Here is a 13,277-nt window from a genome sequence, read left to right on the forward strand (position 1 = left end):
AAGTTATATCACTTGATTTAAAGATTTCATTTTGAAGTTATATACCTCCAAGCACTGCTATTCTCATGATATATATATATATAAATAGATATAAAATCAAATATTCTACAGAATGTTACAAAATTAGCTCTGATGGGTTGATTTCACTTAATATTGTTTCACTTAATTCAGTGTTATTAAAATAAACTTATCAACATTAGCTTCTAGCGTCTTTATGGAGTACCATTTTAATAAATACATCATAACTGACTTCTCAAGAGCAATCTACACCACACCCGCATTTGCTGCTGTATTTCAACTTTAAAATCCTAACAGCATGTTAAGTTCCCACATTTCACATTCTATGAGTTAACTCAAATTACATTAAGGTAAAATAATTACCTATCATTAAGTTGCATAAAGTGTCTACCTCATGTGACAAATTAAAAAAAGCCAAAAGAAGTGGATGCTACATGAACTAGCTCCAAAAATATTTCTGTAGTAGCTATAAATTTATATAGATATTATTGAAGTAATTCTAATAAGTACAACTAGTATAGCCCAGAACACTTCAAGTGATGAGAAAGTTTTCCAAATGATGTCTGGATTGACTTCATTATTCATAATCCTGTCAACTTTGAAATTATAACTGTGGTAGTTCTATAAGAGAAAAAGTAGTGGAAACCAGGAAGGAGTACATAAGAGGGACAAACTAAGCTAAACAATGTTTAAGACAGAACAAAAGCACTTCGGATTATTCTTTAAGCAGCTAATAATCAAGTAAAAAAGATTAAAATCCTGTCATTAACTCTTCTATACTTTAATCTTTATAACAATAAAAACTTTTAATTATCATCACTTGTGGGGAAAAAACTGCCAGACTATCAGAACTGTCAATATGATTTCAGACTATTTTCCCCATGAAAAATGATCAGCCTCAATTTGTTGCATTTTCTACTTCATGCTCTACTAAGCTGTACTCCTGTAAAGCAGTAGCTTAAATGCAAGATTGCTGCCTGGGGAAAGCTCACATAAAGAAGCTATCATTTACACAGGGGATATAGTCTGCCCCAAAATGACTAAACTTCCCAAGATTTTCCAATCTCTACTCTTCTCCAAGCTAGAAAGCAGCTCCCTACTACAATAAGCCAGGAGCTCCCAGTCCTGCCATCACCCTTATCAGGTAAAAGACCTTTATCTCAGTCTTCTCACTGGCCCCTCAACCCAAAAGACTACCAGAAAAATATCCTACAGCACAATTAAAATTATTAAACTTTTCCCAGACACCCTTAATGATTCCTTAATTCAAGGCTATCTAGAATATAGTCTCAGTTTTTGCCAGTTTCTCTCTCATAGTACCCCCTCCATGTCCGTAAAACTGGGTACTACCACTACCACTGATAATACCAACCTAACACTTACTACATATGAGGGTTAGACTAAGCCTTTCACATATGATTAGTTCATTTAACCCTCACATCGACCCTATGAGGTAGGTCTTATAAACCCTATTTTATAGATGAGGCAGAGGGTGCAGTCACTTGCTTAAGATCACACGGCTAGTAACAGATGGCACCAGGACACAAACCCACACAGCTTGGCTTCAGTCTGTTTCTGATCACTAAGTAAACTACTTCTCATGACAATTCTAAGAGACAGATCACCTTCTTTCTCAAGCGAGGTCACCAAAATCAAGGCACTAAGCTAGCATGTGATTAATTCAAGTTACTAGACTAAAATGTTAACTGCTTTATCAGCAGGTATTCAATAGCTTCATGTCCAATCATCTAAACAAAAAGAAATCATTGGCTCCATGAATATCATACCAAATTAAAGGCTTCAGAACAAATTTTTTCTTGAATGAGAAAAGTTTATTAAGGCTTCCTCTACCTTTTTCTGTAGGTATGATTAAGATCAAAAGATTAAAAATGCTTACAAAATAGAACATCTCCAGTTACGTCTTAGTTGGCAATTAAGCCTAAGTATTTTAGTCCTAAAAGAAGTTATTCTTCCCTGAAACACCAATCCAAAAGAACCTATGCACCCCAATGTTCATAGCAGCACAATTTACAATAGCTAGGAGCTGGAAGCAACCTAGATGCTCATCAGTAAATGAATGGATCAAAAAACTATGGTACATTTACACATTGGAATTCTATGCAGCAGAAAGAAAGAAGGAGCTCCTACCCTTTGCAACAGCTTGGATGGAGCTGGAAAGCAATATGCTAAGCGAAATAAGCCAGGCAGTGAAAGACAAATACCACATGATCTCACCTTTAACAGGAACCTAAACAACAAAACAAAGAAACAAGCAAAATATAACCAAAGACACTGAAATAGAGGACAGACTGACAGTGACCAGAGGGGAGACAACAGGGAGTTTCAGGGGAGAATGGGTAGGGTTTACAGGAACAAATTTAAAGGACACATGGACAAAAGCTAGGGGGAAGGTGGTAATGGGAGGGAAGTGGGGAGGACTGAGTGGGTGGGCTGGAATGGGAGTAAAAGGGAGAAAACTGTACTTGAACAATGATTAAAATTAAAAAAAAAAAGAAAAAAGTATTTACTAAAAAAAATTATTCTTTACATTATATAACAGAATTAAGAGCTTATGACACTGCACCAGTATTTTTCTCCACAAATGTTTAATGTCTAATAACTATATTCAAAAGATGGGAAAAAATGAAGTAATAACACCCATCTTACTTCAACTTGGTACTTTTTAGCTCTACAAATATATGTCTATATGTTTCATATATTTAAGATAAGCTTCTGATCCATATTATAGAACTGTCTGAGTCCTTATTATATGCCCAGGACTACATAAATTAATTCATTTAAAATCAGTTATATTACTTTCTGATATAAAATTACAATACTATTTTTTTTTAATTTTATACATGGGGAAACTGAAGTTTAGTGGAGTTAAATAATTTGGTCAAGGTCTCACACACAAATGTCAGAGCCCAGATAAAATACAATTGGCTAGCCACTAAAAACATGTTAGAGACTCCACTTCAGTTGGTTTGTTTTCTAACAAAGCCTTAAAAAAAGTAAGTGCTGATTTCAATAAGCTATATAACATTTTTGTATTTCTGAAAAATACTTAAAACATACAGCTTCAAAATATTCATGTCAACTACCACAGAGCCCAGCAATTATACTCTGGTCATTTATCTCAGAGCATTGAAGACCTTTGTTGAGGAAAAACAAACAAACAACCTGCACACAAATGTTTATTGAAGCTTTATTCATAGTAGACAAAAACTGGGAATAACCCAGATGTTCTTCCACAGGTGAATGATTAAACAAACCATGGTACACCTATTCCATGGACTACTCAGCAATAAAAAGGAATGAACTGGTAATACATGGCATAATTTGAGAATTATGCTGAGCAAACCCAGAATTTCCAAAGGTTATACACTACGTGATTCCACTTATAAAGATTTTTGAAGTGACAAAATTTTAGAAATGGAGAATGGATTAGTGGAGATCAGGGGTTAAGAAGGGGGGCGTGGAGAGCAGATATAGTACATGTAGCTATAAAAGGGCAACACAAGAGATCCCTGTGGTAAGGAAAATAAATGTTCAGTGTCCTCAATGTAGCATGTCAATATCCCAGCTGTGATACTGTTCTGTAATTTTGTAAAATATACCACTGAGGGAAGAAGACAAGGGCACAAAAATCTTGTACTGTTTCTAATGCTACATGCCAATCTAAAATTATTCCATAATTGTAAGTTTAATTTAAAAAATGAGCTCTATAGAATATGTATTTTCATTGCAATAATCAGTACCACATATATGTAAATCAAAACAGTACACACAAAGATTAAATACTGCCAATTGATTTACCTTGTAACTTGTACAGAGCTGGCTATTTTAACATAAACTCTATGCTAAAAAGAGATAGGACTAGATATACCCTAGACAAAACTTCTGTATTTTACTGAATAATCAAAACAGGTTCTAAAGTACAAAGTTATGACTTACTACTTCATCTGCAAATCCACCAGCCAGGACAAGAGAGTAAGCCCCATCATTACTTCGGCCATGAATTCCACCAACATGGGGCCTATGTACACCAGCTTCGCTCACCTATAAAATAAATAGGGTCTCAAAATACCTTTAAATAGTGAAGTTACATTTACAAAATGCTTTCACATATATCATTGGACCTAAAAGCCTCCAACTAAGAACTGCAGGTCACCCAGAGTTCTACCTTTTTGCTCATTGACTCTACTTTTCTCCAACTATGTAACTCTTAAGCACTGAGCTGATGACTCTTAAAAGTGCTCAGGCTTGGAATTCTGAGTTTTGAAATAATAATCATCTTATATCTATTGCTAATAACAGCTCAATCTGGGTAAACAAGGATATACTATCAGTGCTACACATCTCTTCTCTTCTTATGTCTTGTCTTTGATTACGGCACTGTTCCTAGGCATGTCAGATAGGCAAGAGTCATTCTAGCCTCATTCTTCTCCTTCAATGTCCAAACCCATTTATTTGGCCACAAATATTGCTGACCTGATCTCCCAAATTCATTTTCTTTCCTCCTTCCACTGCTGTAATGTTAGTTTGAGTGATTAATGCTTAAACTAGACCCTCTTTCACTGCCTCCAATTTTGTTTCTTCAATTCCATTCTACCCATCACAAACAGAATGATCCTTTAACAGAATGAGCTTTTAATTTTCAAGGGCTCAAAATAAATGGCCTAATAGTCACTCTACAGAGCCCAAGTTAAGTATTACACATTATCCTCTCAATCTGGCTAGGTCCAATCTCCAGCTTCTCCTTCATGGAGCCTCTATGTTTCAACCAAAACTATTCATTGTTACCCAAATATGCTACCCATTTTCTTAGTTTACTCATGCTATTTTACTACTTCAGTGGCCTACTATTTTCCCATATATCATCAAATCTGGCTCACTGAAACACGTGTCACTTCTTTTCTGTACTTCAAACTCCCTAAGTACTGTATGTAATTCATCTACTTAACATACAATTGTTTGCCTTGATCAGTGTGGCTCAGTTGACTGGGTGTCATCCTGCAAGCAAAAGGTCACCGGTTTGATTCCGGGTGAGAACACATGCCTAGGTTGTGGGTTCATCCCTGGCTAGGGCATGTGTGAGAGGAAATTGATCGATGTTTCTCTCACATTGATGTTCCCTTCCCTCTCTTACTACCCCCACCCCCTCTTTAAAAATAAATACTTAAAAAATTAAAAAACAAACAAACAAACAAAAAACCCAAAATATACAATTGTTCTTAGCAGAGAAAAAGGAGCTAAAATCCCAGCCTGAATAGAGGGGCTAGGGAAGAAGGCACAGTGGAAGCCCACAAGAAGCTGTTAAGCACAACAGAACCTGGATTTAGTCCTTGGAAATACCAGGTATTTCAGAAGACAGGACCACTTGACTCCCAAACTCTCCAACCCTGAAAATAATAAACCTGTTTTAAATCTTCCCTACTTCCTAAATGGCAAATCCATCTTTCCAGTTGCTCAGGCCAACAACCTCAAAATATTCTTAGACTGTATTAATAGGACTTTTAGAGTTCAGAAATGAATTAGTGACACCTATACAAAAAAATAAAGCAAACAAAAAAGACAGTTAAAAATAGTGTATTTTTACTGTATTTATAGATCCAGTCATAATAATATCAAACCTTGAATAGTGACTTAACCAAATTATTTTATTTTGCAATGGGAGGATAGAATGTGTTAAACTAAATTGTTCATCTTCTATAGAAGGAGGTTAATAAAACTAATATATGAAGACAAAGGCAGTATAAAAAGTAGTTATCTCTGATGAACAGAAAATGGGGACATAAAAGGGGTGGGTTTTGAAAATACACCATATACTAGTATTTAACTTTTCAAGCTATATATTACACTATTTTAACTTTAAAATGTTACCATTCTATATTATTAAAATTCAAGCTCCTCTAATTGCAAAATGTTCTACCTAAGATTTCCCCTCCCTCACATTAAGTTGTCCGTAATGATAAAATTACCTTTCTAAAGAAGAAATCAGGAGTAAATACAATACAGCCTTCTTTGAGGGGAAAAAAGAAGTAATTTTATCCTGGGATTATCTGGCAGTTCCTCTGACCAATGACTTAATAATCATTCAGAAAGCTTAGACTCAAAGAAAACACCTAAAGTGAGCTTTCTTGTAGTTCAATGACACTAGATGAGAACTTACTAATACATGACAAAAATAAAAAATTAATATTGCAAATATTATCTTGGCAAAAAATTCTTTAGAAAACTTACCAATAATGTTAACTACCATAACAGTAACAGAAGAGTAGAACAAAATGATGAAAAGGCATAGTTGGTGCCTATTCATGATGCATGTTCCTCTGTCTGTCAAGCTATGGGGAATAGCCTAACCATTGTAATAGAAAATCTTTCATTCTAACTGAACACCATGTGATACTACCTAGCCAGGTTAGTCCATTTATAATTAATAGACACTGATATTTGCCACAATTTGAACTATACTCAATTCTACTCTTTCAACTAAGTCAATTTTAAAAATACCTGAACTCTAAATCTCCAAGTCGATCCAACAGGAATTCCAGGAATAGGTCCATAATGATTAGAAGGAACAATAGTACATTCTTTAGTTCGACCAACACAGGCCATTCCCTACAAGTCACAGAGCAAGCTGTTTGAGAAATCAGTTGTGCTACATCTTAAAGCCCTTAGATCCCATAATATGTAAATAAAATAGAAACCTGGCTATTTGTATGATTAACAATACATAACAATTTATATTATTAAATTCAATTAACAAATATAAATTAACAGCATTAAACAACACAGTTATTTGTTAGTATTTCTGATACTTCAAGTACCATTTATACCATTACTACTATTGTTATTAAAACATTATAACTTGGCCCTGGCTGGTGTGGCTCAGTAGATTGAGTGTTAGCCCATGAACTAAAAGGTTGCTGGTTAGATTTCCAGCCAGGGCATATGCTTCAGTTGCAGGCCAGGTTTCCCAGTCGGGGGGCATGCAAGAGGCAACCAGTCAATGTTTGTCTCACACACTGATGTTTCTCTCCCTCCCCTCTGTTTAAAAATAAAATAAAATCTTAAGAAAAATTATAACTTGCACTATAGTTATTATAAACATTTAACTAGGAAGAAAAGGAGACTTTTATCTTTACCCTGCCCCAGTCTCTCCGACTTTCAGTACTAGCTGAGGGCATCTTTGCTTTCTTTTTACTCATTTTAAGTCTTTCACCAGCCTTTACAACTTCACTGGAATCAGTTTTACAGGAAGGACAATACCTTTAAAAGAAAAAAAAATTCTGATAATACCATCTTAAAGCCAGTAACAGAATAATGACCGTTCTAGGGCAGAACAAATTTTAAGATGTTGTAATTAGTATATATTACAGAGTTTCAGCTGGTACTTAAAGAAGTCGTCATTCTTTTAGGGAACTCAATATTTTAATATAAATTCTCAAATTTACCTGAAAAGCCAGACACAGTTGTCCAATTCAAATGGTACTATGATCTTATCATTAACTCTGAAAATGTGAATTATTCATTTCATGTTCATATCATTAAAACAAAAGGAACAAGAATTCTACACTGTAGGATTCTTCTACACTGAACATTGAAATATGAGACTCACACACATCTTGTCTAAATTGGTTATTAGAATTCTCAAAGTATGAAATGTACAGTCTATTATAATAAAAAATTTCAAGGATGTTTATTTATATTAGCCTTGTCCCTAGCTCAATTTTAATTGCTTATACTTGTTTCTCCTTTAGCTTATTTGCAGTTAGCCACACTGATATAACCTGTACAGGCTATCTTGGAGATACTGTGGGTTTGGTTCCAGACCACCACAATAAAGTGAGTATTGTTATAATCTGTTTGCTGGTAGACTGTCTTGCCTTTAATTTGTAAAAAAAACATACTTCACAAGACATCTATGAAGTATAATAAAATGAGGTACGCCTACATATTATTATAAGCGGTCTTAAATCATTTCTAAAAAACAAAGTATGAGTATCTACAGAATGAAATGAGCTATTCTATGTTACCAATGAATGGAATATCTTAACAAGGATTGGCTGGCCACTTCCCCCATTAATTTAACATTTTTGTCTCTATTTTCCATTTCATAATTATCCATTCCATTTAGCTTATAGAAGAAGACACTTATACCCAACTAGATAATTTTAACAGCCTAATTACAAGATATCTTGTTTAGTGCTTTATGAAAGACAAATGTAAATAATTTAGTCCCTGATTCTGAGAAAATTGGACAGTGAGATACAGACACAAATCCAAGGCAAAATTAACTATGAGAAGGCAAGAAATACTATCAAGTGAAATCTCCCCTGATGAAGAAACCAGGAAGGCTTCCAAAAATCAATTTGGTAAGACAGTATTTTACCTGATGTGCTAGCATTTACAACAATAATTTTATCAAAGATCTTATAATTAAAACAGGTATTATCTTTGTCTGATGGGAAAATACTCAGACAACATGATTTAGAGAAGAAGAAAAGATTTAGGTTAAGGAGTTCCAGGTGAAATGAAAAACTTCGATATGAATGTAGAGGTATTCCACAGAGAAATCTAAGACTCTTAATTATACGATCCTAAAGTCATCCCTGGATCTATTCCTTCATCAGGTTTGTTCAGAACTTCATACCAGGTACTATTTTGATGCTTGGGATAAATATTTGTGATCAAAATGCCTGTACACAGTAGTTAAAGAAAACTAGTACATAAATGAAACAATTTCAGAAAGTGGTAAGTGCATGCTATAAAGGAAATACTTTAGTGTTCTGGGTGTGCTAATAGTGATTAGAAACCCTTTGTGTCTTTAGATAATTAAAGCTTTTGGGGTGGTATTCCTGCTGAGACCAGAAGAGTCAGTGATAAGAAGCCAGGGAAGGGATTTCAGGCAAAGAGACATGAAGTATAAAGGTCCTAAGAAAAGGAAAGGAAGGAATAATATGCTTTATAGAACATAAACATGGATAGAGTTTAAGTTCAGTAAATAAAATGGATAAGTGATGAGGTTAGAGAGTAGGCTGTGGCTAGGTCTTGGATGGCAAGGGCTTAGATTTTATTCTAAGTGCAGCAGGGAGACATTAGATGGTTTTAACCTGATTTAGAACTTTGTAAGATCACACTGCTGCTATGGGTGAAAGGAAGCTGTGAGCAATGTGAAAGCCAGGAGGCTAGTTAGGCATTTTTTATAGCAGTTCAGGAAAGAGAAGATGATTTGTGTTGGGGGATGAGAAGAGAAAAAGATTATGGAGAACTGACAAGATATGCTCATATATTCTTGGATGTAGGGTATACAAAAGGGGTGGTAAAGAGAATCAAAGATTCCCTCACTAATTTTGGACCCACTAATTTTGTGATATCAGGAAGCAAGTAGCTGAATATAGGAATACAAAGCTCAGGGGAGATTAGATCTGATGGTGTAAGTTCAGAACCATTAGGTTGGTATATAGAGTCTCAGGACTGGATGAGGTCATCTAGGAAGCAAGTATGAAGACAGTAAACAAGTAGTGCTTTCAGAAACTCTGAAATCTGGTAGGTGAGAGAAGATCAATAAGAGATTAAGAAGGAAAGTGAAGTAGGAGAAAAATTAGATCATACGATATCATACAATCTACAAAAACAGAGTCAGCAGCTGAGCAGAACAGTAAGGAGGACTGAGAAGTCACCACTAGGTTTGACAATGAAATGTGTTTGTGAGCTTGACCTAAGCTGATAGAGTAGAGTAGTGGAAGAGTCAGACTGCAGTGTTGAGATATGAATGGGAGGAGAGGAAATAAAAATAATCAGTGGCGAATGCTCTTGAGAAGCTTTGCCATGAAGGGAGCAGAGAAATGGGATAGGCAGCTGATAGGAGGAATGGGATCAAGGGAGAGGTGTGTGTCTGTGCATTTTGAAAACTCAAGATTCTAGGATACTAATGAGAATAACCTAGTAATGGCAATTCAGGAGAGGAATTCAATATAGAAATAAAGTTCCTGAAAATGCAAAGGATATGGAACTGTAAGGGAAAGTAGAAGGGCTTGCATTTTAGAGAAGAAAATATCACCCATGGAAACAAAAGAAAAATAAGAGACTTTGGAGAAAATATAAGTTACTGGTGGTGATAAAATTCAGGGATATGACCATAAGAAGTAGGGGGTAAAAAAAAGAATTTATATCCCTTCCTTTCTTCTATCACTCCTATACCCTCTGTTATAATACAATAAAAACCTCCCTAAAAGTGGGGGGTTGAGTGGGGGGCATCACAGGGATGGAGAACAATCTATTCTTTACAGTGATACCAGCTACCTCATCGTGATGTTAATATTTCTGGGTAAGTCATTCTTCCAACTTAAAAACCCTCTATGCTAGCAATATGGCCCATAGTGTAAAGAGAAAAAAGTTCATTATAACTCTGGACATGTTTTTCCCAGTCTCCTAATTATTTCTTTTTGTAACTAACAGAAGAAATAGTTTGTCAAGTGTATTTGACTTGGGTGCCTAGGTCTACTTATTAACCTCATAGGATTAAATATTGATACAATAATCCATATAAAGCACTTTGTTAGTATCTAGCACTTATTAAGTGCTTAATAACTATTTAGTACTATTATAGAACATAATAGGTACATCTAAAATAATTGGGGGTTAGAGGGAACCATCCACAAAGGCTTCCCCAATTACATCATATTTAAGTAAAAACCAGAAGAATTAATATCATCCTGAAGTTAGGCAAAGAAGAAAATGTTTCCAAGAGAAAATGTGTCAGGTGTAAAAGCCCAGAGGTGAGAAAGAAAAAGACCTAAAGAGCTACAAGATATTTAATCTGGTTAGAGTAACCCTGGCTGGGTAGGTCAGTTAGAGCATTGTCCCAATATGCCAAGGTTGTGGGTTTGATCTCCGGTTAGGGAAAGAAGTAACCAATGAATGCATTAAGTGGAATAACAAATCAATGTCTGTCTGTCTCTTCTACTCTCTCTAAAAACAATAAATAAAATAAGAAAGAAACATTATTATATAATCTGGCTAGAGCACAGAATATTTGGAGAAATGGAAGGGGGAAGTAGTAAGAGATACAACTGGAGAAATCAACTGAAAATACTTGTGCAGGACCCTGTAAGGCAACATAAAGCCTCTGAAGCAAAGGAGTAACACAATTGGATTTGCATTTTTCAAAGAACAGACTCTGTACTGGAGAAAAGACTGGAGGGATTAAATATGGAGTTAGAGACTGGTACAGAGGCTGTGGTAATACTTGAATAAAGGTATTAATAACAACCATTGGCTATAAAATGTTAAGTACTTTAATATACATTATATATCTTTAGAAATCTATGTTTGGTGGTTTAAATACCTGTTTCACATTCAATTTTGAACATAGCAACAACAAAAATACCCTAATAATCATACCAGTATTCCTCTTCAGGGACCTTATCCAAAGGTGGATTCAGGCAGTAAATATGATAGGCCATGTTACATTCATCACATAGAAGTTGCATGTTGGGTTCCTGTTTTCCACCACATATATGACAGGAGCAAGAATGGCATTTCTTGTCTGGGTCTCCACGGCATAAGTCACATTCGGGGTCATTTTTTCCTATTAAGAACAAAATACAGTAAGCCTAGCCTTAAAATCATTTTTATATCTATAAATCTTCTAAAGAAAAGCCTATGAAAATATCACAGCTTTTTTTAATGAAGAAAAAGAAACCCTCAAGCATAGGACTTTAAGAATAAATGCCTGAGCCTCATTCTAGACTTATGAATCAAATTTTCAGGAATGGGGCCCAGGCATGTGTCAGTAATAAATCAAATCACACCAGCCAATGAGGATAATGAACTTTTGTTTTAAAATTTTTTAAATTTATATCAACTCATGGTTAACCAAATATGCACCATTGTGATGAACTCACTGGGGCACCATAAAGTTATCTTAAAATTTCAAGGGAAATACAATACTTTGTCAAACGAAGTTGTTTTGACCTCATTACTTGATAAAAGAAATTGTTAAGTACCATCTGTCCTACAGATCCAAACCTTTCTTTGGGTTGAACTAGGAGGGGGAGGGCTGTTTGGAGTCAGCAAGCTCATTTTAGTTCCCGTACAAGCTATGCCCCCAACATTCACTTTATTAGTAATGTAAGTGGCACTTCTAATTCAGTTGATTTTCATCTTACTTGTCAACTGGTTCAGAACTCCGGCAAGTTCAGGAGTGCCATTTATTGCACCTACCCCACCTAAATCCAAACATCTTTTGACAAAGTGTTCCCTTGAAATTTTAAAATATACATAGGTACAAAAAGTCTTATAGTAATGTTCATATACCAAAAGTTAAACTTAAATGTTAATGAAAGAGGAACAGTTGGAAAGATTTTCATGAAAAAAACACAGGTAAATTCGTAAGAACTATTAATACAGAGGAAGTCAGGTATATTAAATTCAAAAAAGAAATTGGATAATTGCTTTAAAAAACAAAATTGTTTCAACAAAGATAAATTATATAGATACAGGATGATGTCTAGAATGACATGCTGTTAGAATAATTACTTCCTAGGAGTTCTATATTATTTGAATTTATACAGTTTTACATTCTAAATTTCTTACAAATTGTACACAGTACATTTGTGAAGAAATTTACTGGTACAGAACTAATCTAGCATATAAGGGAAATGGGAAAAAGTATCTCTCAAATGAGATGGAGGAAGGAAAAGGCTACTCACTTTAATACTAATTTTCTGATTGATCACTGCCTATTGTTGCTAATGAAAATGATTAATAATCTTGTTCATTTGCACTAAAGTAGCTGTGACAACATATAAGTAATAGAAATATGACAAACCTAAAAGACACGTTTAGATTTTTGGTTTGGAGAGTCATCTGACCAATGGAAATCCAGCTGTGGCTCTGAAATGGTTTCTTTAACATACAAGTTCAAAATTGTAGCTATAATGTGATTAGCATCAGATAGAACAAAAAATATATGCAGTGTACCGAGTGGGAGAAAACAGAAACATGTGAGAAAAACCTAGTCAAACTTGGCCTTTTGTTGTGTTTTACTGAGAAAGACTAAGGCACATTAAATAGGTTTACTCGTCAACTTATCTTCATTCCTAAGATATAATCCTATAAGTAGTCATACAAATTATGCCTTGAGGGTCTTAACTCAAATGTAGATATATTAGCACTGCAGCCTCAAAAAAGAGAGAATGGCCTAGACCAGTAACATGAAAGTGTTTCTTGATCTGTTTTATAATCTT

The 13,277-nt window shown here is 34.8% G+C and overlaps 1 protein-coding gene across 3 annotated transcripts in view; it reads right to left on the minus strand.

Moving 5' to 3' along the window:
- The window catches only part of UHRF2 (ubiquitin like with PHD and ring finger domains 2), an 82,688-nt gene that overhangs the window by 16,737 nt on the left and 52,674 nt on the right, over positions 1–13,277 (minus strand). For all 3 annotated transcript variants that reach the window (XM_036021655.1, XM_036021656.1, XM_028528985.2), the window contains exons 6-9: positions 11,431–11,617; positions 7,170–7,293; positions 6,535–6,642; positions 3,976–4,080 (exon numbers count right to left, since the gene is read on the minus strand). In XM_036021655.1, coding sequence (XP_035877548.1) covers positions 3,976–4,080; positions 6,535–6,642; positions 7,170–7,293; positions 11,431–11,617 — 524 coding nt within the window. The remainder of the gene's footprint in view (positions 1–3,975; positions 4,081–6,534; positions 6,643–7,169; positions 7,294–11,430; positions 11,618–13,277) is intronic.

The sequence above is a fragment of the Phyllostomus discolor genome, chromosome 3 (genome assembly GCF_004126475.2).
Source record: "Phyllostomus discolor isolate MPI-MPIP mPhyDis1 chromosome 3, mPhyDis1.pri.v3, whole genome shotgun sequence".
In the NCBI taxonomy this organism is placed as follows: domain Eukaryota; kingdom Metazoa; phylum Chordata; class Mammalia; order Chiroptera; family Phyllostomidae; genus Phyllostomus; species Phyllostomus discolor.